This window comes from Phasianus colchicus, chromosome 3, assembly GCF_987193195.1.
Source record: "Phasianus colchicus chromosome 3, bPhaCol1.hap1.1, whole genome shotgun sequence".
Classification (NCBI taxonomy): Eukaryota; Metazoa; Chordata; class Aves; order Galliformes; family Phasianidae; genus Phasianus; species Phasianus colchicus.
The window spans coordinates 3285999-3310463 of record NC_143438.1 but is presented as its reverse complement, the minus strand read 5'-3'; the positions used below and the strand labels follow the sequence as shown (position 1 = coordinate 3310463).

Genomic DNA, 24465 nt, shown 5'->3' with positions numbered 1-24465 from the left:
AAATCCTTCATCGCAGATCTGTTCTCAGTGACATAATACAGTGGCAACAAGCTAATCAGAGAAAACTACTTTACTAAATATGACAGAGAAATGCAAAATAACAAAATATAATTGGAATTAAAGATAATAAATCAAATAAAATGAGAGAGACAGTGTCCAACACCAAAGGCCTTACTCCAGTGCCAAAGGCAAGATGGCTAGGGAGACACACCACAGACATGAGCAGGAATAAAAAGAAGGGCAGTCTTGTGACTCCCAAGCAGTTTGATCTTTCCCTCTGAATGGAAAAGAGAAATGGAACATTGAAGTCTTTTGGGATATGTAGTTCTTTTTCTCTTCTGAGAAGGATACCCAAAAACTATCAACAATCCACAGAACTGGAGCATTATCTCCTTAACTCCCAGTGCACTACATGATGTTATGATGTGGAATACAGATAACAAAAATTATAAAATCATGACAACACACACATATAAATCAAATTTTACCCATTTTGATAATAGTATCCCCAACTGATGCAATGAAACTCTCCTCAAACTGAATTATTGCCAGTAAGAGGAACAAAAAATTCAAAGAATGGAAAAAAGAAAAAGAAAGATATAAGGTCACTTGCTAAGGAAGCACAAAAGAAAATGAGAAATTTAAAAAATGCAATTTTATAATGAATTATTCCCTTCATCAGTGAAGTGACCAATGAAGGCAGAATTCCCACACATAGTATTTCACGTATGTATCTTAGAATGTCAGTGTTAAGCAGCACTGAACAAATAACCATTCACCAAATAAAAAAGAGGGAAATGTGTCCTGGACCATACTTCAAAACTCTTCCTTAATTTGATGAATTGGAGTGAAAAAGTGTATTAATTGGCACAAGTTCAATTACAATTTGGGACTCTCAGGGAGTCAAATTCAGAGAAGTGGTAGTTTGATGCATATTTAAGTACTCTGCAGGGCACATGGAGACATTGACATTTCTATTTCTAGTTGGTAGCAAATAAAAAAAAGGATGTGGAACAGAACAGAATAGAACAGAACAGATACAATGTTATAAAGAAATACTGCCTCACAATCAGAATAAAAATGCAATTCCTCTATTTTGGATTAACACAACCTTTTGGATTTCCACTTCTTCAAACTAAGCCATTACAACTGATTTGTATTCCTACTTGCAGCATACTTTTAATTGTGGTACATATGCAATACCAGACTGCCTTCTCAGAATATACTGTACAGATCAGCAGCGATAAATAAGTCATTAAAGCACGTAGTTTAGATAATTCTTTTTATCACACATATTTTTGTTTAATAATGACAAGTAAATTTTCTCTATTTCTCTATAAATTTTCTATAAATTCCTGATCAGCAGGACTGATCATAGTTCTAGGACATCAGATCTGCAGACGTACATTTTTGGAAGGCAGCATAAGAAGAGATGAAAGAGAGAAAGATGAGTTAATTTTTCCAGAATTTCTTCCCAAAAATGAAAGGCAACTCTGGAGAAAACAAATAAGTATGAGTGGCTGAAATCCCTTGTTCTGTTCAGCCTAAAGAACAGGAAACAGGAGAGACAACATGGTGGCCTACAGCTTTCTCGGGAGGGGAGTGGAAGGACAGATGCTGATCTACTCTCTCTGGTGACAGCAACAGAACCCAAGGGAATGGCATGGAGCTGTGATGAGGGAGGTTCAGGTTAGATATAAGGGAAAGGTTCTTCACTGAGTGAGTGGTTAGGCACTGGAACAGGCCTCCACAAGATAATGGCCTGAAGCTGATGGAGTTCAGAGAAACATCTGGAGCCTGTGTGAAGTTGGACTTGATGATCCTTATGGGTCTCTTCTAACTTGGGATATTCTATAATTCTTTCATGATTCTATATTTCTCTCCCCTGTTGATACAGCAATAGAATTTGAACCTTCCCACCAATATTCCATTAAATTCCATCAATCAAAGGTCCACCAGGGGATCAAGCCCAGTCAGCATGGGTTCATGAATGGTGACAGGACGAGGAGAAATGGCCTCAAGATGTACCAGGGAGGTTTAGATTGGATATCAGGACAAATTTTACAGAAAGGGTTGTTAAGCACTGGAATAGGCTCCCCAGGGAGGTGGTTGAGTCACCATCCCTGGATGTGTTGAAAAACCATTTGGATGTGGTGCTCAGGGATGTGATTTAGCAGTGGGTTGTTAGACTTAGGTATGGTTAGGTTGTGGTTGGACTTGATGATTCTGAAGGTCTTTTCCAACCTGAGCAATTCTGTGATTCTATGATTACATTTTGTTGCCAAGTGACAGATTTCAGCAGAGGAGCAGTCTGACTACATGGTGTCTGACGTGAAAGTGTGTATGAAGCAGAGGTATGTCACCTAATTTCTTCATGTGGAAAATCTGTATCCACTGACATTTATCAATCCTTGCTGACGTCTATGGAAACCAAACAGTGGATGTTAGCACAGGCAACAGGTGGTGCATTTCAGCAGTGGCAATGGTGATATGAAAGACAAGCCATATTCTAGATGGCCATGCTCAGCTGTCACATCACAGAAGATGAAGCATCTCATCTCCATCAGCTCATCCATGCAAACTGGCTAATAGTGATGACTATGTGTTTTGTAGCTGTCTGAGAATTTGCTCTATCAAATATTGTGTTGTGCTCTTTGTATCTGCTATTTGTAGTTTCCATGGAAATAAATAGAAGGCATTACTTTCAGATTGATGTAAGTCTGTTTACCAAAGCTAGAGTTATCTATACGTGACATCTTTGATCAATGTCTGGTGAATAAATGATTTACAACAAATTATCAGGTAGATAATAGTTAATATTAGGATCATCAATTTAAAGTGAAACTGTAGAGAATACATTTTCTAACTTGCTTATGTTCAGTTTAACAGCTCTACTATTCTGTTGAATTACTGAACAATTATTTTTTCTCTGCAACATACTGCCAGCAGTTCTTCATGGCTTGTCCAAAACATGGAATAAGCAGTAGATGTTGTCTTGAAAGACTGAATTGTCTGTTAAATTTGAAGTTGTATGACTAGAAGTTTTATATATATATATATATTCTTATATATATATATAAAATTGTATATATAGAAGATATAATTATATGTATATATAATTAGACAAAGAATATGTAATGTTTTGTGCATATATAGCCAAAAATGATTTAATATCCTCTAGAATGTTGAATAGCAGAAGTCTTAACAATTTTACTGGTGATAAGCACAGATGTGTTTCATGAAGTAATAGCATAACTATGATGGATAAAATTTTAATCATATCTGAACTTTGATGTGTCAGAAAGCATGCACTCTGATGTGTCAGAATTTCTACAGAAGTCTTAATGTAGTTGCATTTATAGCATTATGCAAGCTAGGTTCTATGCTCTCCAAGTTCTGAGCAGTGAGTTCTCCAGATTCTGCTAGTTTCTTTTTCTTCCACCATCAGCTGGGATCACTCTCCTTCTCCACCTTCTCCTCTTTCCTACTCGTATTTATACAGCTGTCAAGAAAATCTAAAAGTGAACAGGATCTAGATGTTTCCTCCCTCTTATTAGTCTGTCAACAAGCTATAGAAGTACTGCAAATGTATCGTACTGCAAATAACCAATAAAACACCCACATGTGAGTTCATCCCCTGAAATCCAGACATCTGGATTTCTAGTGGCCACTGCGTGATCTGTTAGATATCCAAAATGTATCAGTAATAAGGAATATTCAAGTAATGGCAGAATATTGCAATAGATTAAAGCTGAAACAATTCTGAAAAACAGGAGGAAGGATTGACTTTAAACTGCTTTCTTAATTATCAAAATCTGAGTTGTTTTGGGAAAAACAGATTAAGGAAACTAATATTCAGATGTGGGGAATTATGGTTGTTGTGCTGGTTTCTCTACAGTTGTGGTAATTTTTCATAGTTTAGGATCTACACCCTATCCCCAAACTGAGACTCCGTAAAAGTAAAAACATGACTGATGGTAAAACTAAACTCGTATTCAACAGCTATTTTCATTTAAGTGCTAGGTATGTTTCATAGAAACATTAATTTTACATATTTTATATAATTCTAGCTAAAAGTAGAAAGGAAAACCAAAACATTGAAATATACAACACTGAAATCAAAAGTTATCAGTTCCCTTACACCCTCTCCAGGAAAGTCACTTGCCCACAAAAATTAACTTCTCTGTAAGCCTGGTCAGCTCCCCAGTGGTTTGTTTGGCAGCTGTATTGCTTGATTGGGAAAGACACCAACAAATTAGTTGATACAGCCTGTGGAGGATTTTTAAGGTTATTTTAAAGAAAGGAAAACAAACACAAACTAATTTTGGCTAACAGAATGCAACTACACAACATTAGACTCAGCTGGACAAGACATTTATCTTGAGTGTGACTGGATGTCCCTAAAATTGAAATGCTGAGATTCTGTTGCATGAACACAAAACATAAGCTACACAGATGTGAATGTATCTGGTATGTGAACATCTACAGTGACCTGAAGTGAACTAGGGAATTCTGATAAGAACAGAAACAGACAGGTTTTTAAAATAGAGGGTGTAGATATCTAGAGCTGTGTCCCAGTGAAGAGGTCTATGCCTATCTCATAGAACCATAGAAATTATTCTACTTGACTGACAGACGTTCAGTTTTTGCTTTCTATTTATTTTCCATAGAAAACAGTGATATTTAATCAAGTCCTTGGAAGATTTATAACTAATACTTACTACTCCATCATATATATATTCATGTAGTAAGAACAGTTCCAGAGTTCAACTTCTCTAATGAAATAAACATCGTCTACTACAGAGAAGAAATAGATAGTATTGTTTTAGCTTTTGGAAATCTGGAGCAATGGAAGGGTAAGTTCAAACTGCATTTGAATACTTGTCAGATCTTTCCTCTTAATTTCCAAGTGCATTCCAAGCTGAGAGAGGAAGCAGATTAGGAATGCCTAAACACGATTCTCCTCCACTTTTGATTTCATCTCTTTATCCTTTCATTATACATATTTACGACAGTTGTGTTCTTGGCAAGTAGATTTAAAATTCCCTTATAAATCTTCATTTTAAGGTGAAAATAAATAGTAATTTATTCCTTAGTTTTTGTAATCAAATTCACTTCTGACTGAAGATGTTACAACTCTTAAAATGAAGTTTAACATAATATCATCCATTAAATATATTATCTAAATGCTAAATGCTTCAGTCAGCATTCTTTCTAAAACATATCTATAAAGTGAAAGGATTTTTTCAAAGCACACACCACTAGACTGTTTTCTTTATATACACTGCTCTAGTGGCTACCTTTCTTTTCCTATATTCCATAGGAATCTCTTTCATTCCACATGCTGATCAATGGAGTTACTGTTTGAATTACAGTGGTGTGGATTCACAGTTTTCAAAAGATGTTTTTCTAGGTGCAGACCTATTAAAAAAATCTTCCACAACGTTGTTTTAACATTTTTTTTTATGCAGCTGCACTTCATTTATCTCCAGCATGCTAAGGGTTATGAGAGGCCAGAAGAAGTGAGACAATTTCTTTTAGATTCACATTTTAATAATTCTCATAATTTTAAGCACAGATTTTGCAAACCATGTTTATAATCCAGAACAGTCACAATTCTGTGCTCATTCAATATATACTTCAGATATGCATTGCAAAATAAATACATAACAAAGGAGAATCTGATTGAAATACGATATTATTTAAAAAGCAGTCCCTTATATCAGTTACATCACTTATGTACATGTAAAACATGAGCAAGTTTAGTATTAATTGCTTTCTCTTTATTTCTCACACACGAACTACTAAGGAAAAGTAAAACCACGTGCAACTCTTGCTTATTCCTTTCCAGTCACTGGAAAGCCTTTCATAGACTTCTGTGGGTGTTGAGGCATATGTAAAATGCTTATGGGATATACTGTAGTCCTTCAAGGCCCCATGATCCCTATGCTGGATTACACTTTCAAATAAATTGCAACTCAAGGCTCACTCTTATGAAAGGAGACTATTTCATTCAGTAGTTCACAGGGTACTGGCCTCACCAGAGTTCTTCACCTGAGGAGGAACAATCTCATGTATGAATATACTCTGGGGATCAGTGAGCAGGAAAGCAGCTTGGCAGAAAAGGACCTGAAAGACACCAAGTGGGACACGAGCCAGTAGTGTGCCCTTGCATTAGCAGAGAAGGCTAATGATGTCCTGGGCTGCACTGGGAGAAGTGATGTCAGAAGGTTGAGGGAGGTGATCCTTCCCCACTACTCAGCACTGGCGAGGCTGCATCTGCAGCACTATGGGCTTCCCTGTACAGAGAGCTACTGAACAGAGTGCAACAAAGTGCCAAGAAGATGTTTAAAGTACTGAAGCATCTCTTCTATGAGAATAGGTTCAGAGAGCTAGGACTATTTAATCTAGAGAAGATCAGATTAAGGGGGAATCTCTTCGGTGTATATAAATATCTGAAGTAAGGGCAGAAAAAAAGATGGAGTCAGACTCTTTTCAGAGTCCTCTCGCCATGCACAACACTCTACTCAAATCTTGTGGTGTAAACCCAATACACCACCAGGCCATAGAGATCTCACATGAACATGTATGCCCTGTAATACTGCAGCATTCTTTAAGTGTTTAAAGATCAGAGGAAAAAAAAAAAAAAAAAAAAGAAAGTGTAGCAAAAATACTGCAGGATGGAAAATACCACTTCTTTCACCTACCCAAACAACTGGGTACTGGTTACTGGTTACTGTTCTGCTGTGCTGGTGAAGCCTCAGCTGGAGTACTGTGTCCAGTTGTGGAGTCCTCAGTACAGCAGAGGCACAGACTTGGAGTGCATCCAGAGGTGAGCCACAAAAAGGATCCAAGGAATGGAACACCTCTGCTATGAGGACTCTCTATGAGCTCTATGAGAGAGCTGGGACTCTTCAGCCTGGGGAAAAGAAGGCTCTGGGGAGATCTGATAGCAGCCTTTCGGTATTTAAATGTGAGCTATAAGAAAGGACAGACTCTTTAGCAGGGTCTATGGTGATAGGAGAAGGGGAAATGATTCCAAACTTAAAGATAGGGTTAGTTTGGATATAAGGAAAAGGTCTTTTACAGTGAAAGTGGTGATGCACTGGAACAGGCTGCCCAGAGAGGTACTGGGCTTCTTGGAGACTTCAAGGCCAGGCTGGACCAGGCTCTCAGCAACTTGATCTAGCTGTAGATGTCCCTGTTCATTGCAGGGGAGTTGGACTAGATGACCTTTAAGGTCCGTTCCAACTGTAAGGATTCTATGATTCTATTATTCCATGCTGTTTCTCAGCAGCACACATGGAACAGCTCACATGCATTACTTTTCTCAACATTTTCCTATATTAAAATCTAAATTCAGACTTATGTGAATTAAAGGTAAAACATTTGTCTCAAGAACTAAAGTCTACTTAAATCTTCACACATAAGATCTTATTTTTCTAAACTTTCATTGTGTGAATGTTTTTAATAAACATTCAGACTGTTTTGAACAAAAATGCACATGTATTGTGTCAAGACTGTCATTCACTGTTAACCAAGTACACGACTGACAGCAATAGACCTAGTAAGCAATGGAGAATGCATTGCTTTCTCCAGGAACAAGTCTTCACTTTTAGTAAGGTTACAGCACCAACGAGTCATTAACAAAGCAACTGTGCTCCAAAACTAGGAAAATTTCAGTGAGAACACAACACATTTTATTTGCCATTTCCATGCCTGTTATTTCAAGATGAAGACAGAGCTGCCATAAAGATACCTCAAGCAAGAAATAAAGTATGCGTTTAGAACTTGCATCTGACTTATCAAGTTAAAAGCAAAGCAGGTTACATGTAAGAATATCATGCCACAATAAATGTTGATTCCTAAGTGGAATAGAAAGCATACCTAAAACCCTGTTCATTGATAACCATGAGATGAAGACTTGATAGCTAATGGACCCTCTTTTCTGTGTCTCAACCAAATGATCCTGGTTAAACTATTTGGATCCAAAAATCTACTTAGAACAAGCTTGAATAAAACTAAAAAGAGGAAATATTAAAAAAATAATTTTTCCTTGACTGAGAAGATGTGCAGGTGCAAAGGATTATGGCATGGTATCTCCCTCTATAATGGAGAAATTATGTATAATCACAGAGTCTTGTTACATAGGAAAACCCCTGCAGATTCCCTTTCCTGGGGTGCAGTATAACAATTCTTGGTGTGCTGAGGTAAGCATCTCTCACCTACTCACAGCGCACACTTGGTCCATAATAGCACAGAAGAAGCTGATACAAGCAGAGCAAAACAGATTCTATACTTTGCATGAATCAACTTCCCATAATGTGGAACATGCTCTGTATGGTTGTAGCACTGGTAGCCATGTCTGCTGCATAATCGTATATATCTAATCTCACCAATGAGAAATACAAAGCCATAAAAAGAATTAATTCATTCGGGCAGACAGAATGCACCACAGACCAAATTGCTAACTTCTGTTTGTTATTAAACTAGCTGCATTTCTGTGTGTTGGTCTAATGAGACAAAATTGTTTGGTGACTTAGAAACAGTTGTGATAATTAGACAACTTCTCTTAAATAGATAATATGAATGAAATTTAACTATAAAGCAGTCGGATTTCAACAAACAGGGGATCTTTCTAGTCAACGTATATTGCATGAATTGGCAAAGCACTGCATGAATTTGGGCAACAGTGAGATGCCACTTGGAAAAAAACAATCCACATTTCACCCACACAAAAAGATGGGAAAGGGGAAGAAATCATAGCCAGAAGAACAGCAAACTTCAAAGGAAGTACTTAATTTGGAAAACACGTCACAATAAGAAATAAGTTCTTTGAAGCTCTTTGAACATTTCAGACATGAAAGTTTTGTTGTTGTTTTTTTTAAAAAGGATTCACCTAATAGAGAGAGGAGCAGCATTAGAAGATATGACCTGTTTTCTGCACACTGAAGCTTGCATTTGATGCAACAAAATCCTCGGATTTTACTGGTAGAAATTGCATCTGTTATGCAGAAGGGTTTCTCCCACCTACCTCAGAAACACTAAGCAGGGCCAAGGATTCAAAACAGCTGTGCCTTAGGGATACACTGAAGCAACTTTTAGCCTAGATTAACAGTTGTGCAGTAGGAGTTCAGTAGTTTGATCCAAGAAAAATTTGGACTATGAGAGACAATAAAAAGGGGCTAAAATCTTTCCTTTCCCTGCTCATTGATTGAAATGGCAGTTGGCAGTTGAAATATGCATTTGTGTCTGCATTCAGCTGCACGAACCAAGGCTGTTCTTATGCCAGCACACAAAGTAAACCACTGTATTCTGCTATTCCCAGTCACCTGAAACAGTACTTCATTCTCTCCAGTCGTGCATCCACTTCTGCAGTGAGGAGCTGTAGTTCAGTATATAACACAAGATCAGCAAGATGAGGCATCGTGCTTGGTGTGTAAAAAATAAATCAGAGTTAAAATCTTTTAGTTCAATTGATATTTCTTAGAGTACCAGGAGCTAGCAGTTTTTACACAGCAGCTGCTCCATAGGACACAGATTGAGTAACAGAGCTACAGGATAAAAAAAAAAGCTATGAGAAATCTATGAATGGGCATGACAGTGAATAAACAGATGTATATGCATTCATACATTCAGGTGGCCACTAGGACTTCAAGAAATTGTGTTGCATCATCTACAGCTGAGTCAGAGCAATACAGAAACAAACTACTTCATGATGGACTCTTTAGCAGAATACATCCTTCAAACGCCAATGAACACAGAATTGAAATTTTAATTTCTGTTTAGATCATGGAAACAGCTGCTTGCTGCAGGCTTCCTGTGTTCCTCTGTTCCTTCAGAGAGGAAATGAAGATAGCTATTATAGCACTATATCCACACCAGGTGGTTTTCTATTAAGAGGCTTCAAGAAAGAACATCTGCTAACTTGTAGAAGAGCTTAGCAAACAAGAAATTTATTGTCCTAGGGAATTATCATGTAGAAAGTATTGCACAGAACTAATCCATTTAGAAAAGTGAGAAAATGGAACAAATTTATTAAATCATGTTCGTTCTACTGCTTATATAGACGATGCCAACTTAACCAAATGATTTTCTATAGCAAATTACCTATGTTCTGCATGGAAAGATATTTTTAATGGCTAGGAAATCAGGTTTGACTCTGTGTTAACTACATGCACAACAGCCAGTAGCAGCCTGAATTTGTGTCTGAAAAATATGCAGTGCCTTGTTCAGTTTAAATTCAAGTGCAGCTTGATGCTGCTCAAATGCTTAAACTGAAACGAGTACATAGTGGCATCTAAATTACTTTAACAAAACACTGTGCTCCATACAGAACAGAATTACAGTAATTATCCCATCTTAGAGAGGAATACACTTGGCTATCCTCATCAATGCATATGTCAGTGCGATTTTACATGCGTAACACAATGCAGAGCACGTGCAATAATTACTCGAGAGAAACGAATGTTTATATCATAGAATCATAGAATGGCCTGGGTTGAAAAAGACCACAGTGATCATCTAGTTTCAACCCCCTGCTATGTGCAGGGTCACCAACCAGCAGACCAGGCTGCCCAGAGCCACATCCAGCCTGGCCTTGAATGCCTGCAGGGATGGGGCATCCACAGCCTCCTTGGGCAACCTGTGTCAGTTCATCCCAGATTAAAAATGCAAGCTAACTGCTTGTATGCATTACAGTAGTTGATCAGCAGCCAAAGGACATCAATAATTCAGCATTTCTCCATTCAGCTCATCAAGTCAGCCACCTAATGACAGCCAAGCTATTGCTGAGCATATTATTTAGGGCAAGAAAATGCTGTTTAGCTTGGCTAATAATAATAAAGTCCAGATGTCAGTGAGAAATTTGTAAAGCTTCTTTTAAAGAACATAGGCATGACAAAACTGTAGTATCACGTGCACTTAAACAATTTAACTTACTTATTTGAGAAAAGGCTCATGCTAACTTGAATGACAGGAACTGAACAGCACTGATAACTGCATAGATATCCTGGAAGAATTAAATATGGCTTCTGCAAGAGGCTAGAGCAAATCAGAGGGAAGATCCTCTTATTCAGCAGTGTTAGGATTCAGATTTTATATATTTAATACTGTTCATAATCTGGAATGTTTGGGACTGCCTTCCAAGAATCTTCTATTCACTAAATCAATTTGTGGTTGAAAATTCAAAGTAATGTACAGAAAGCAGTCATAGATAGTCAAGGTAAAGCAAGTCACATTACAAGATGTGTAATTAAAGGTGAAGAACTTGTACCACAAAGCGAGACCAGATAAAGCCAGACTACTTCTTTTTTTTTTTTTAATGTACAGATGCTTAACTGTCATTTGAACAAAGGAGAAATGATGAGGTAATTCAGTAAGACCCCAACATGTCTTCAACCTTCACACACAAACCCAAGCTGAACAGAGTATTACATCTGCACAGATTTCATGAATGCAGGAGAAAAAACTGCAGAAATTTCTGCAGTTCAAATCCCACTGCTCTTGGGTGAAAGGGAAGGAATGGAGGGAAATGTGCATGTATGCCTATATTTGTACTTGTACAATGCTAGCTGCAATAAAACAGACTATAATCTTTCAATAAAATCAGAATGTTAACTCATAGGAACTGATGAAATTCCATAACTTGTATTTATTTTCACTCTGAAGCAAAATCCAAGCATTTTTTAAAAGTTTTCATGAAATAATGACCAAATAGCACACATTTGCAGAACATACAACAGAATTTTAAAATTATGAATGAGAGATTTTATTGTTTACCTTTTTACATCCTGACATAGCATGATCTTAGTATTACATAATAGATACCTAACTTCCTTAAAAAATGCCAAACATGTCCATCAGTCATAAAATCAGCCATAGATGCATTATGAGGACAGGGAGGAGAGGTCAGCTAATAGAAAGATAGCACAATATTCAGTTGGCTGGAGAATCCTGGAAAGCAGTAATACTAAAGGAGACAGTCACCAAAAACAAACAAACAAACAAAAACCAAAAAGGCTATTGTGTAAGTTTAGCAGCAGAAACAACAGGTTTAATGGCAGGTCAATTAATCTCCCTTTGTTTCAATGCATTATTTTTAGAAAATTTATTGCTATGTACTCTGTCACTAAAAGGAAGTGTATGAAAGGAAGTAAAAGTTATTTCTGCAGTGGTTACACTAAAAGATCTGAAGCATATGCCTCTTGACTATTCAGCAGTGACAGGGAGAACCTATACCATTCATATATTTGCAGCGTCACAGATCAAGGAAGATCTTATTCCTATTTCCAGCACTCAGTGCCTAATTTCAGCAGAAGAAAACATTCAAACCATCGGGAAGCATCAGGAAACATAAAATCAACAGTTCTCTCCAGTTCAGATCCCATTCTCCACACTGCCATTCATCAGCTCAAGAAAAACTTACTATGTAAGAGATGGAGGTATCTTGGAGGTACACATGAATATCCATAATTTGTATCTACAGACATCCATTAATTTTTTTCTCTTTCTAATAGCTGAATATAGCATGTCCTCTTAATTAATTATCCCTAATACAGCAGAACGTGTTCCTCGATTGCACTTACAGCATTTATTTACTGAGACAGCTACCTACATCTTTGATTCTCAGGTGCACTGTGTCTGATAAAAGGAAAAAAACCTGTTCTGAGTAATACCAAGTTCTTTATCATAGTACCTGTTTCCCTTAGATTATTTCTAATTCTCTTATCAGACAGTTACCTAGGACTCATATATAAATTCACAGCCTGTTTAACTCTGAATCAAGAAAAAAAAAAAAGCATATTTGCTACAAGAATAATTGCCCATACTGCAAAAGTAATGTACAAAGTTTTTTCATCTTTTTCAAAATTGCATATAGACTTTTAAAACTGTGTTCTCTTTATTAAACTGACATCTGAGGCTCTATCTTCCAGAGAAGAGGTGATTTGGCTCAGTTATAGGAATATGTGATCCACAATTATAGAAAGACTTTTCATTAAAAGGCCAAAGAGGCTGGTAAAAATAAATATATAACTCAAGAGATCTGAAAATCACAATTTGCTCAGACACCTACTGAGAGGAATCTCAGTACAACCCAGAAAGTATCAATCACATCCGTGCTTGCAGTGTGCCTGACACATTTCTTACATAGCCAGAGTGACACACATCTTTACACAAGTTGCTTTCTGCTACCTTTTTCCAATTTGACACATGCAAAAACATCCAGTATTCTCTACTTCTTTCAAGTGCTTTCTGTTGGTTGTTACCCTCTGAAACAGTCTTGGGAGAGCAGGCATAATAGGCTATCATACACGTGGGGACCAATGCATCTATTTTCCCTTCTCCAGAAAGAATAGCAATTTAAGCTCGTAACTTGCAACAGCTTCCCTATATGAAATTAAGAACAATAAGCAGCAGAGAAAACAAAGAACTTCAATTCAGAGTCTCTTCCTATATTGAGAACGTTTAACTTAAAATTAACTCTTACTCTCAATTTATAGATGTGATTAGGAGAAGTCTTACCTTCTATGACCTGAGCTGCTGAACAAGCACGGATTGACAAGCCTAAGAGCAGTAGTAGCACATCCCAGCTCCACCAGGCACGACTGAAGCAGGTGTGCAGAAAAAAAAAGATACAAAAAAAAAAAAGATAGGAAAAGAATGAGACAAAAAGCGTAATACAGAAGCATGAGCGTTAAAAAAATAACGTAGAAGAGAGAATTCTTACCATGACAGCATTTTTTGAAAGTCAGCTGAAAGATCTCAAGTGGGGAAATGCTCAGCGAACATGAATTTTATACTTCTGAAAATAAGTTAGTGAAAACTGGAGCCTGCTGTGTCTCCTCCAACGTTCAGACACGAGTGGAACAAAGGCAGCTCTCAGGCTCTCTGTGTGACTCACTGCAATTCAGGGCTCCAACTCTGAAATTTGACTCCACGTAGACTTTCCGTCAGACCGCAGCCTGAAAGTTCCTACCGTGTGCACTGTGTATGGATGGACACCCCTTTCTGCTGCTCATCACCCCACTGCTGGCACTCTGTGGCACTGCCTGAAGTTGCTGTGATCCCTCAGAAGAAGCAGCCCGGCATTTTCTCTGCTTTCAGAAATCTTGTTGGCAAAGGAAGTGACATCTCTCCTGCTCCCACAGATGTGACGCTGCTCACGCAGATGGTCCACATGAAGTGCTGCTGAAAGAGCCATTAATTTTGTGGGGATACTTGAGCGTGGATTTCTGACCAGTGCTGCATATTTTTAACACCGCTGGATAAAAGAAGGCAAAGCCAAGCATTTGCCCTGCATGCCATTAGTTTTAAATCTCTAAATATAAGCAGTCTATTAATTGACTCTTGCTGGATCTTGAGATTTTGTGAGTTTCTGATAGCCATTTGTAGCCTTAAGAACTCAGCAGTGTTAACAGGTCCTCGATGTCTGCTAGTTAGACCTTGCTCTCAGCGTGGGCAGAAAAACTTGTACATGTCTACTCTGATTTAACTTAGCTGCTTGTCTCTTTTTTTAGATCCAGCAAGTCTCATTTGAATGAGAACATGAGTGTTTAACTTCTGTACCGTTTCCAGCTGTCTGCATCTATGCTAGAGTTTTGCTGCTGGTTAAAAATCTCTGTCTTCCAGGCAGAAGTTCTATTGACTTTTCTCAGCTCTGCCAACTGTTTGCATTGCATGACGCTTGAAATGGAAGACTGCAATTCTGCTGCTGCAGTTCTTACTTGTTCACTAAGTTCGCCAGGCTGGGTGTTCTTGTAGTTCTGCTCATCTCTCTGTTAAGCAGTTTGGCTTTTCCTCCTCACTCTGCAACACAAACTTTTAGCTGCACAATTTTAGCCTCTATATTCATAAGACTAAAGAAGCATATTCTTCACATACTCTTTTGCAGAAGGAGCATCAGAGAAGCAGGATGCACCAAGGCCCCAAGGACTCAAGAGCTGTGCTAGACAGAACAAAGGGTTTTTCTTTGGCCCGGAGCACAGGTAAATAAATGCCTGACATTCACAATATCCAGCCACAGGGAAGCCGTCTGCTCAGTTAGGCCTTTCATAAACAAGTCCCCTCTTTTCTGTTTCAAACTTCAGTCCTGTGATGTTGTTTCATGCCTCCAATTTCTAGTATTAAACAAGGGATCGCCTGTTCACTGTCACTTCTCTTTTCTTTATGCCCTTTGTGCTTTCAGAAACCTCTTTCTCGCACCTCTTTCAATTGTTTGCTTTCTGTGCAGCAAGAAAGTGCAAACTTTCTTGGTCATTTCTTCTACTGCAACAATTCTAATACCTCCGGTCACCTTTTTTTGCCTTCTTCACAGTTCCTTCTGTTCCAGTACATCATTTTTGATCTTTGGTGGAGATGGAGTAATCACAGTTGCCCAGATGCAGTCAGTCTCAGGAGTTCTCTGGCAACGTAGCAATGTTCCCTGTATGCCTCCTGATAACAACAGCTTTACTCTCTTGACTGCAGTTGAGATGAAGTTTTCACGGAACACTCATAAGCTTAATAATTTACTCTTGAGAGGTAACTTTTTGTGTGATTAGCTTTTTTCTTCCTTCTGTCAATACATTTATAACAAATAATAGGAATGCATTTCATCCACCATCTGATTTTCCCTTCGTTTACACTTAGAAGTTCCTTTGTAATTCTTTGCAAACTACCCCTGTCAATATTAAAACAGCAACAGCAATGATAACAACAAAACTCATATAATCCACAGACCTTACTGCACTCCCTGTAATAGGTGGACAATGCGTTGGTATCCTTTCTTCAGTACAGAGACTGACCATATATTCTTATTCTTTTATCTCTCTTTTAATCAACTGTTCATATATAAACCTTACTTCTTGTGACATGGCTTCCTATACTAGTATAGCTTTTTCCTATAGGAAAAGCTATTTCCTGTCTAGTTCTCGCTGGATGGCAGCACAGTTTTCTGGTTTGTCTGCCACTCCTCCCATTTTTTTGGCATCAGCAAACTTACTGGCTGTGCACTCTCTTCTTCTATCCAAGTTGTTGATGAATATATTGAATTGTACTTATCCCAGTATTGACATTTGAGGGACTCAACTAGAAATAGGCCTTCACTGACCACAACTCTCTGGCTTTTTTCCTTCTAACAGTTCACAGTCTACCTCATTACCCAATCATTCAGACCATACTTCCTTGGTTTAGCTGCAAGGATGCTCTGGGATGCTGTCTAATGCTTTACTAGAGTCAAGATAGACTACATCCACTGCTTTGCCATCATCTATCCATCTGGGTATGTCTGTTTAAAATGCTACCAGGTTGGCCAAGCGTGATTTCTCCTTGGTGAAGCCATGCCGACTGTCCCTAATGGCCCTCTTATCCTTGATATGCCTAGAGACAGTGCCAAGAATAAGTTGTTCCATCATCTTTCCAGGGATGGAGGTGAGGCTGACCGGTCTATACTTACCTAGCTCCTCCACATTTTATAAGCATAACAACTGACTCACTACTCTACTTCTTTGCTTTTTCCTCCTTTAATCAAGATATCTTTTAAGAAAACAAAAGTTTATAACTGCTGTTTTTAGTATACACTTATTAAGTAGTAAGAGAGCACATTCCTTGAAGCCTTTGTAACTGAAGTCATATCTTGCAATGGGTTCAGACTAAAGTTGTTGAGGCAAAGAATTGTGGCATTTTCTCGTCCTTTTGAGCTTCATTTCACATAACTTGAATCTTTCTGCCTCCTCTACCCCTCTCTCACAGTATTATAAAAAACACTGGGAAAAAAAGGTAAAATCTTTCACATGGTTGAGGTTAGCACAGATATCAAGGAGGAATCAGGGCTTGAAGAAGAAAGGCATCTCCTTCCACTAATTACACTGGAAGATGATTTTTAGAAGGGATGTGACCAGGTCTGCTGGTCACATGGATGGCTTTGAGGGGAATCAGATAAGTGGGGAGGATGGATGAGTATCACAAAGAAAAGCATGCAAAAAGGAGTTTAATCCATTGTGGAAAGTGTGGGACAAGAAACTGGGAAAAAAAATGAGGACAAACTAGGAAGAGCACTGAAAGCCAGTTAGAAAGCCGAAGGACAAGATGTCTGGAAATGTTAACTGTCACTTGCTGGCAAAGAAAGCAAGTATAAATATTTGGACATACATATTTCCCCTCTATAAACTCTGACTCAATCTTCCACTAGACAGCATGACTAGAAGGGAAAACACTGTGTCCAAAATGAGAAAGTTGTGGAATGGAAAAAAGGTAGGCAGTGACAAGGAGACTGGAGACATAGCCAGAAAAAGATTTAAAAGGGGTATGGTAATAAAGTGACTCACAGTAGGAGGGTAGATGAGTATGCACCTACTAAATCATTACTGTCATAACCTGTCATACTTCTGCTATAAGCATGCATCCATGAAACCTACTAGCAAAGAACATCACAGTGCTTGTGCAATACTTTAATAGTTGCAGTAGTATATACTAGTAGTATATATGAATGAAGATATTTCAGCACTTTTGATGGCACACACAAGTGTCAGCATTAAATTTTAAGTTTGTGCTCTGAAAGGCAAAAACACCAGAGTTGTTAACCAAGTGTGTGGCTATCTATTTACATAAAAACTATGCTTTCCAGAAATGGCTGGACTCTTTCTGATTAAGTTTGTCGTACTGGGCATGAGACACAAAATCAGAATGCAAAATGCTCAGTGTTCAGGAAATGCAAAAGTGACTGAAATTATTCAGTGTTTTATGGGAGACAACTCTACAACTGAACATGCCTGTAATTTAAACTCATTTGCATGTCAACACTGATCCTATTGCTACATTAAAGTAATTTGTCATTGGCATAAGAGTACATAGTTTTAAAGCATATTCAGGAAATAAGTCTTTGCTATATTAAGGACATGCACTGAATTGAAAGGCCTTATTCAGACAAAATGTCATGCATTCCTTTTCTATTGTGAGATCAGTAGCCCAGTTAAAGTGCATCTACACTGATGCATGCAGCATGGGCAACAAACAGGAAGAGCTAGAAATCATCGTGCAGCAGAAAAACTATCACATGTCACCATCAAAAAACCTTGTGGAATCACACAACTGGAGTGCTGCAACTTCTGATGGCTATAAGCTCTTCAGAAAGGTCAGGCAAGGAAGGAGAGGCGGTGCGGTAGCTATGTTGGTTAGGGAGTGTTTTGGTTTTGTGCAGCTCAATGCTAGTATTGATAAAGCCGAATCTTTATGGGTAAGGAGATGGGGGAAGGTCAACAAGGTTGACATCCTTGTGGGAGTCTGCTATGGACTGCCCACCCAAGATGAAAGGCAGATAAAGTATTCTACAAGCTGCTGAGAGAAGTCACAATATTGCTAGGCCTTGCTCTTGTGGGGAACTTCAGCTTCCCAGATGTTTGCCAGAAATACAGTACTGACCAAGAAGGGAGATCTTAAAGGGAAATCTTGAAGGTACAAGAGCAGGCTGTTACCCTGTGCTGTGAGACAGGCTGGCAGAGAAGAAGATTGACCTAGCTGAACAGGGAGCTTTCATGCTTTCATGCCAGCGCTATTTTGTACAAATTTTGTGCAATTTCATCAAGCATGCTCAGTTCATCCTCAGAATGTTTGAGAAATGACTCTGACAAATACACAATGTGTAGAAAATAAAACGGTTCCCACTCTATGCAAACGAACTTGACTGAAATACTTTGGTTTTTAAAATATTTGTAGATGCCGTATTTATAGTGACCTCTCTGACTTCTTTTTACACTTGAGTTAAGCATGTAGAAGCATAGGAAGTTCCGCACAGATTTGTGTAAGAACTTCTTCACAGTAAGGGTGATGGAGCACTGGAAGAGGCTGCCCAGAGAGGTTGTGGTTTCCTCCTCTGGAGACATTCAAGACCTGCCTGGACACATACCTGTGCAACCTGGTCTGAGGAGCCTGCTTTTGCAGGGGGGTTGGACTAGATGATCTCTAGGGGTCCCTTCTAGCCCCTACAAATCTGTGATTCTGAGATTCTGTGTAAACATCTCTACAATGGGAGAAACCTCTTATCCCATTGTTTTATAGGAAATAGGGTTTTTTTTTTCTGAAAAATAAAGCACTGCTTTATAAGTCAGCCAGAAGGTGATGTAAATATTGGCTTTATTGTCTGTAACATTTTCTTTGTAAATCATCCTGATAACATGGACAGAATCAATAATCCATTTTAACTTACAAAATGAATACAAGTATTTAGCTTAAATATAGGTTAAAAACTATCCTCAGTTATTAAAGGTTGCCAGACATCACTTGTTTGATAATTTCAACCAACATACTTTGATACAGATATAAATTTAAATCACTGTAATAGTCAGAATGAAACCTGGTATTTCTAACATCTGTATTTTTTGATGAAGGCATGATAGCAGAGAAAATAGTAACTTTTTCATCCAGATCTAGCTGTCATACTCAGAATGAGGGAAAGGCTGTGGACGCCGCCTACCTAGACTTCATCATAGCCTTTGATGCTGTCTCCCACAGTATTGTCCTGGAGAAGCTGACAGCATTGGTGGACAAAGGGAAGGCAACTGATGTTATCTATCTGGACTTCCGCAAGGCGGTGTGGTCCCCCATCACATTCTAATATCTAAATTGGAGAGTAAATTGGAGAGACATGAATTTGAAGGGCGGACTATTTGGTGGATAAGGAATCGGTTGGAAGGTCACAGCCAGAGGGTGGCTGTCAATGTCTTTATTTCCAGGTGGAGGTTGGTGACAAGCAGTGTCTCCCAGGGGTCTGTCTTCAGACTGGCACCATTTAGCATCTTTATCAATGGCATCGATGGTGGAATCATGGGAGGATGGTGAGGTGGTGAAACAGGTTGTCCAGAGGAATTGTGATTGCCCAGTCCCTGGAGATGTTCAAGACCAGGTTGGATGGGGCCCTGGGCAGCATGATCTAGTATTTGATCTAGCGATTGGCAATCCAGATTCCAGCAGGTGTGATGGAACTTGATGATCCTTGTGGTCCCTTCCAATTCAAGCCACTCTAAGATTCTGTTCTGGCTCTGACTCTCAAGCAGTCTCCAGTTGCAAGGTATGAGTGAATGGGTTTCTAAAGCAACTTCAACTAGCATTTATGTAGCAGAGGATTTTAAGGGCAGTAATGGCAAATATGTGAAAGGAAACATAAAGTATGAATGGGGGACATGGCTGTTTAAGTGGTTACAGTTCACAGCAATTACATCCCTGTGAGAGATTTTATCCCACTGGATGCACTGTTCTGAGTGCAAAGAAAACATGTAATCCTTGGAAGATCTAGGGAGATCTTCCCTAGAGTGCAGCCTGAATTCTGGTATGGTGAGTTGAATGCACCTCTTTTGAGGCAGGTGAACTTCTTCAGTTTTATTTCTCTGCCTGGATGCCAACATAGAACTGGGATGAGGAGATAACAGGGCTGGGCAGTCAGGAGTGGAAACAAAAGCTTGAATGGCGTGAGTTAAGCTTGAAAACAGTAGTCAAAAGGTATTCTGAGAACAAGCAAAAGACAAACCAGCCAAATCTTTTACTGTACAGGATGCATAACAAAGCAACAGGGTTAGCCTTCACCTGGTAGATCACTGGGGATATGTATAGATGGGAACCTGGTTGCAGTCAGCTACTGGCCTGCAGCTGGTTAGCAGTCTACAGCTGGTATAGCATACCTGACAGCTACCAAATGCATCTCAATACTCAAATGAAAAATGTATTTATTCATGACATTATGTTACAGCCTGGGACACACTATAGAAAGGCATTCTACACCCGTCTGCAGAGGAATTAGAGCAAAAAGAAAGAGCAGCAGAAAATAATGCAGAGCATTTTTCATAGTTAAATACATTCATTGTGGCTTTGGTGTCTGGCATGAGTAGAATGATAGGTGTGGTTGTCTCACCTTAGTTGGTAGCCATTAATGAGACAATTTAAGTCATACAGAAATAGAAAACCAAAGAATAAAAATAAAATTTATTATCTTACTATTTAGCAAAAGCTTAGTGTTAGAGAGATTCTGTGAAACACAGCACCTGAATTTTGAGTAAATTTCTACTGCAAGGACCAGAAACAGAATTGATGCATATTCTGTCACTGAGAAAAAAAAAATATTTTGACTATTATTTAAAAAAAGAACTCAAAAACTAAGAATGGTAAATTAACTTTATTCTGGTGCCATGATTTAGCAGATAAACGTATTCTTCACTCTTATTCAAGTAGGTCTGTTCTAATATATTCAAAATATATTGGTATATATTCTGAAAATGCTTTCTGAATTGCAGCCTGCTTTCATGCAGCTTTATGAACTGCTTTTCCCTCTTTGCTTCAGTAAATTCTGTTTTCTGTGTTGTCTGTCTCCACAACTTCAGGTTTGACTTTTATCTTCAGATCATTTTCTGGCTGAGGTCTCTGGAATGCCAGTTACTGAACAGATTTTCATCCAGAACGGAGTGAGGCAGCACATGTTAAAAATAAAGCTCACCCACAGGAGGTTTGGCCTACAAATAATGGAGCAGGGAGAAGAAGAAAAGCAAGGCACTTAAGTCCCACAGAAATGAAACACATAATGCCAGCAGGAGCCTGCTGTGGCTGTGACAGGATAGCTACCATCTAGTTATGAGATAGAAATAAATGCATGTCCCAGGTACTATTTTTCCAAAATTTAAAACACAGTTAGTTCAGCATCTTTGAAATCAGATGCAGGCAAAATTAGCTTTGAGCAGTTTGAAGTTTCAGGTGTAGTAAGTGTGACTTTTTATTCTTTATTTTTACTTTAGGAAGAATTGCTCAGCACGCAAACATACCCACCCTACAATGATTGACAGAAAACTATGCAAAACTAAAAAGAAACCCACTGTATCCTTCCCTTCCTTCACAACCCAAACAAACACATATTTGCTGACACACTAATAAGGATGGTTCAACACTTCTAGAAGCATTCACACAGATCAAGACAAAGCGCATATCCAGAGCTGACCTATTGTTTAATGAACTAATATTTCCAGAAAAAGTAGACTTGTCTTTGATGTCCCACAAATTTCCACCGACTTTACCCAGTCTGACTGCCTATAAGAAGATACCATGTCTGTCTTCAGATCACGATGCTTTAATCCAAGTTTGTTGAGCTTTTCATACAACAAACGCTATGGCAGACAACCTGGATAGGAAATGGTAGCAGCTAGTTAGTCAAAGCTTAACAAAACATAAATTCCTTAAGGATTTCAGCCCTTCAACAAGCAGTTCTCCTTGGCAAGAGTACAGCACATCCTCAAAGCCTTCTGGAAACTTAGTCAGCTCTCAGATGAAAAAAAAATATCAACTACCATTCATTTTCTGTGTTTTATTTCTATCAGTTTTAGATTAATATGCACAGCTTGAAATGTGTGACAGAACTGAATGAACAGAAAAGCTGAAACAAATCTAAGATGCAGAATTACATTTACCATTGTAGTGTCCTGCGATACGCACTCTGCTACTTACTGCAGTGGGAAGCTAATATATTGATACTGACAATCACTCCTCAAGACTTTGGACATTAATTTCTTACTTGTAACACGTCCAGAAAAGCTAGGTTTTTCAAAGTGTTGTGTAGCCAAGTGAGCTAAAGCTGGATTTCTAAGTTTATTTGAAGAAAAAGGAGGAAAAGCAGAACTTAGATTTTTAATTTTCAGAAATAAAATATAGCAGTTATTTGTAGCTTCTCCCATTCTCTCTGTTTCTAACTCAGAGTGTCCAGAATATTCTGCTTCTTGGAGAGAAGCAAAAAACAAAATAGGACATTTACTTAACAGTCAGATCAGAGTAACAAAATGCCAATTTTACTGGCTTTTATCCTGCCCAGCTTCTACTTTTTGTGGTTCTACCAAAAGAACCAAGCAATATGTGTTAACAAGTTACATCTCGGATGGCAACGAAAGCAGAATGAGAAGTGTCCCAACTCAGAATAAGTGGGATCAGGGATTTACTTTCTGACAGTTTTGTTAGCTGAAAATAGACCAGCAAAAACGAAATGTGATTTTTGGACCACAGGTGAAGTTGCAAAAAGCAGAAAATAGTTGAATTTTTTAATGTAAAACTTAGTGCATTAAGTGTCATGTGACTAATTTGCAATCAACACAGGCTCTGTGCAAATGCATGAAGTTCTTGCTCGGATCAAGATGCATGCTGATCACAGAACTTCTGCTCTGTTACTCAGTTATTTTCTCCTTTGAAGTGCTAAAAACAGCAAGAGAGAGGGCACTAAATGAATCGTTTCCAGGCTATATTAGCTGTTACGACTGAGCATAATTGAGGCTTGCATATACAGAGGTGACTTCTCAAAAAAATAACTGAAGTTTTGCATTATTTTTTATTCTTGCTACTAGTCCTGATTTTAGCATATATAAAAATGGCATTTTACAAGCACTTGTTTGCACATCTGGACACTCATGATACTAATAAAGAAACTGGTGTTTCCTTGGATCCAAGAAAGTATAAACAAAGAAATGGAAAGAAACCAAGTAAGATTAACAGAGTGTTCTTTTAGCATAGACTCGTTTTAGATTTCCTGGAGCATTATAATCCAGTGCAGATGTTCATTTGCCTCATTCTTGGCAACTCCTCAGTAACATTTTCTCAGGGATTCATTATCCCCTTGTTAATTTGACCTCAATTTTCTCATTCCTTCTATGTGACAACGAACACTCAGAATGCTGTGAAATAAAACTGAATACATGAAGAAATTACAAGTTAACTGTAACGCTATGTAAAATTGCATACAATAAAGCAAAAGCTGAGATCTGTGCTTTTATTTTATCATTTCTTACAGTGACAGTGGCTCATATTTATGAAGTCAAAATGAGTAGTTACACAAGGAAATAAGAGAGATGAAAAAGTAGCAATAAATGTAATAGTATGGTCAATGTTTACATGTACCAAAAAATTAATACATATGTGCCTTACCAGATGGTTTTTGAAAATCAGACTTATGCATTAATCCCTCAAATAAATTATTTCTAGTCGCAGCATGATAACATCTGGGCAAGGAAGGGCAATCAAGGTCAGCTCTTCATTTCCTCCATAACAGTGAAGCCTGAACCACAGCTAAGAAGCAGATTCTGACACTTTTAATATGGGTGTGAAGACAATACTGTCAAGTTCTTTAACTTCTGAGTCGTTCTTTTCTTAATTAGTTTCACTTCAGTTTGATGAAAAAAAAAAAGGATAGCAGACTATTAGGATACTTAGCACATCAATTGATCATTGTAAGAAGCCTCATCAGGAACCTCTGCACATTCTCTCCACTTGTTGTGCCAGGAACTCTATTGAAGATCAGACCAAACATTTCAGTCTGATACATGCTACAAGTGTGACTGCCCGTCTCTGGTGTTACTAACACCTGAGTTGGACCTACATTAATGGTAGTTTGTCTTCTGGTTGGACTCTAGGACCTACACTGTAGCTCTCTCTCTGGCTCTGACTCCTGGCCCCCCTGAATGGACCCTGGAT

At 38.3% G+C, this 24465-nt stretch overlaps 1 protein-coding gene across 1 annotated transcript in view; it reads right to left on the bottom strand.

The window, feature by feature from the left end:
- The window catches only part of COL15A1 (collagen type XV alpha 1 chain), a 109695-nt gene extending 95528 nt beyond the window's left edge, over window positions 1-14167 (bottom strand). The window contains exons 1-2 of the mRNA XM_031608308.2: window positions 13730-14167; window positions 13525-13607 (exon numbers count right to left, since the gene is read on the bottom strand). Coding sequence (XP_031464168.2) covers window positions 13525-13607; window positions 13730-13740 — 94 coding nt within the window. The 5' untranslated portion in view covers window positions 13741-14167. The remainder of the gene's footprint in view (window positions 1-13524; window positions 13608-13729) is intronic.
- Between the last annotated feature and the right edge of the window lie 10298 nt (window positions 14168-24465).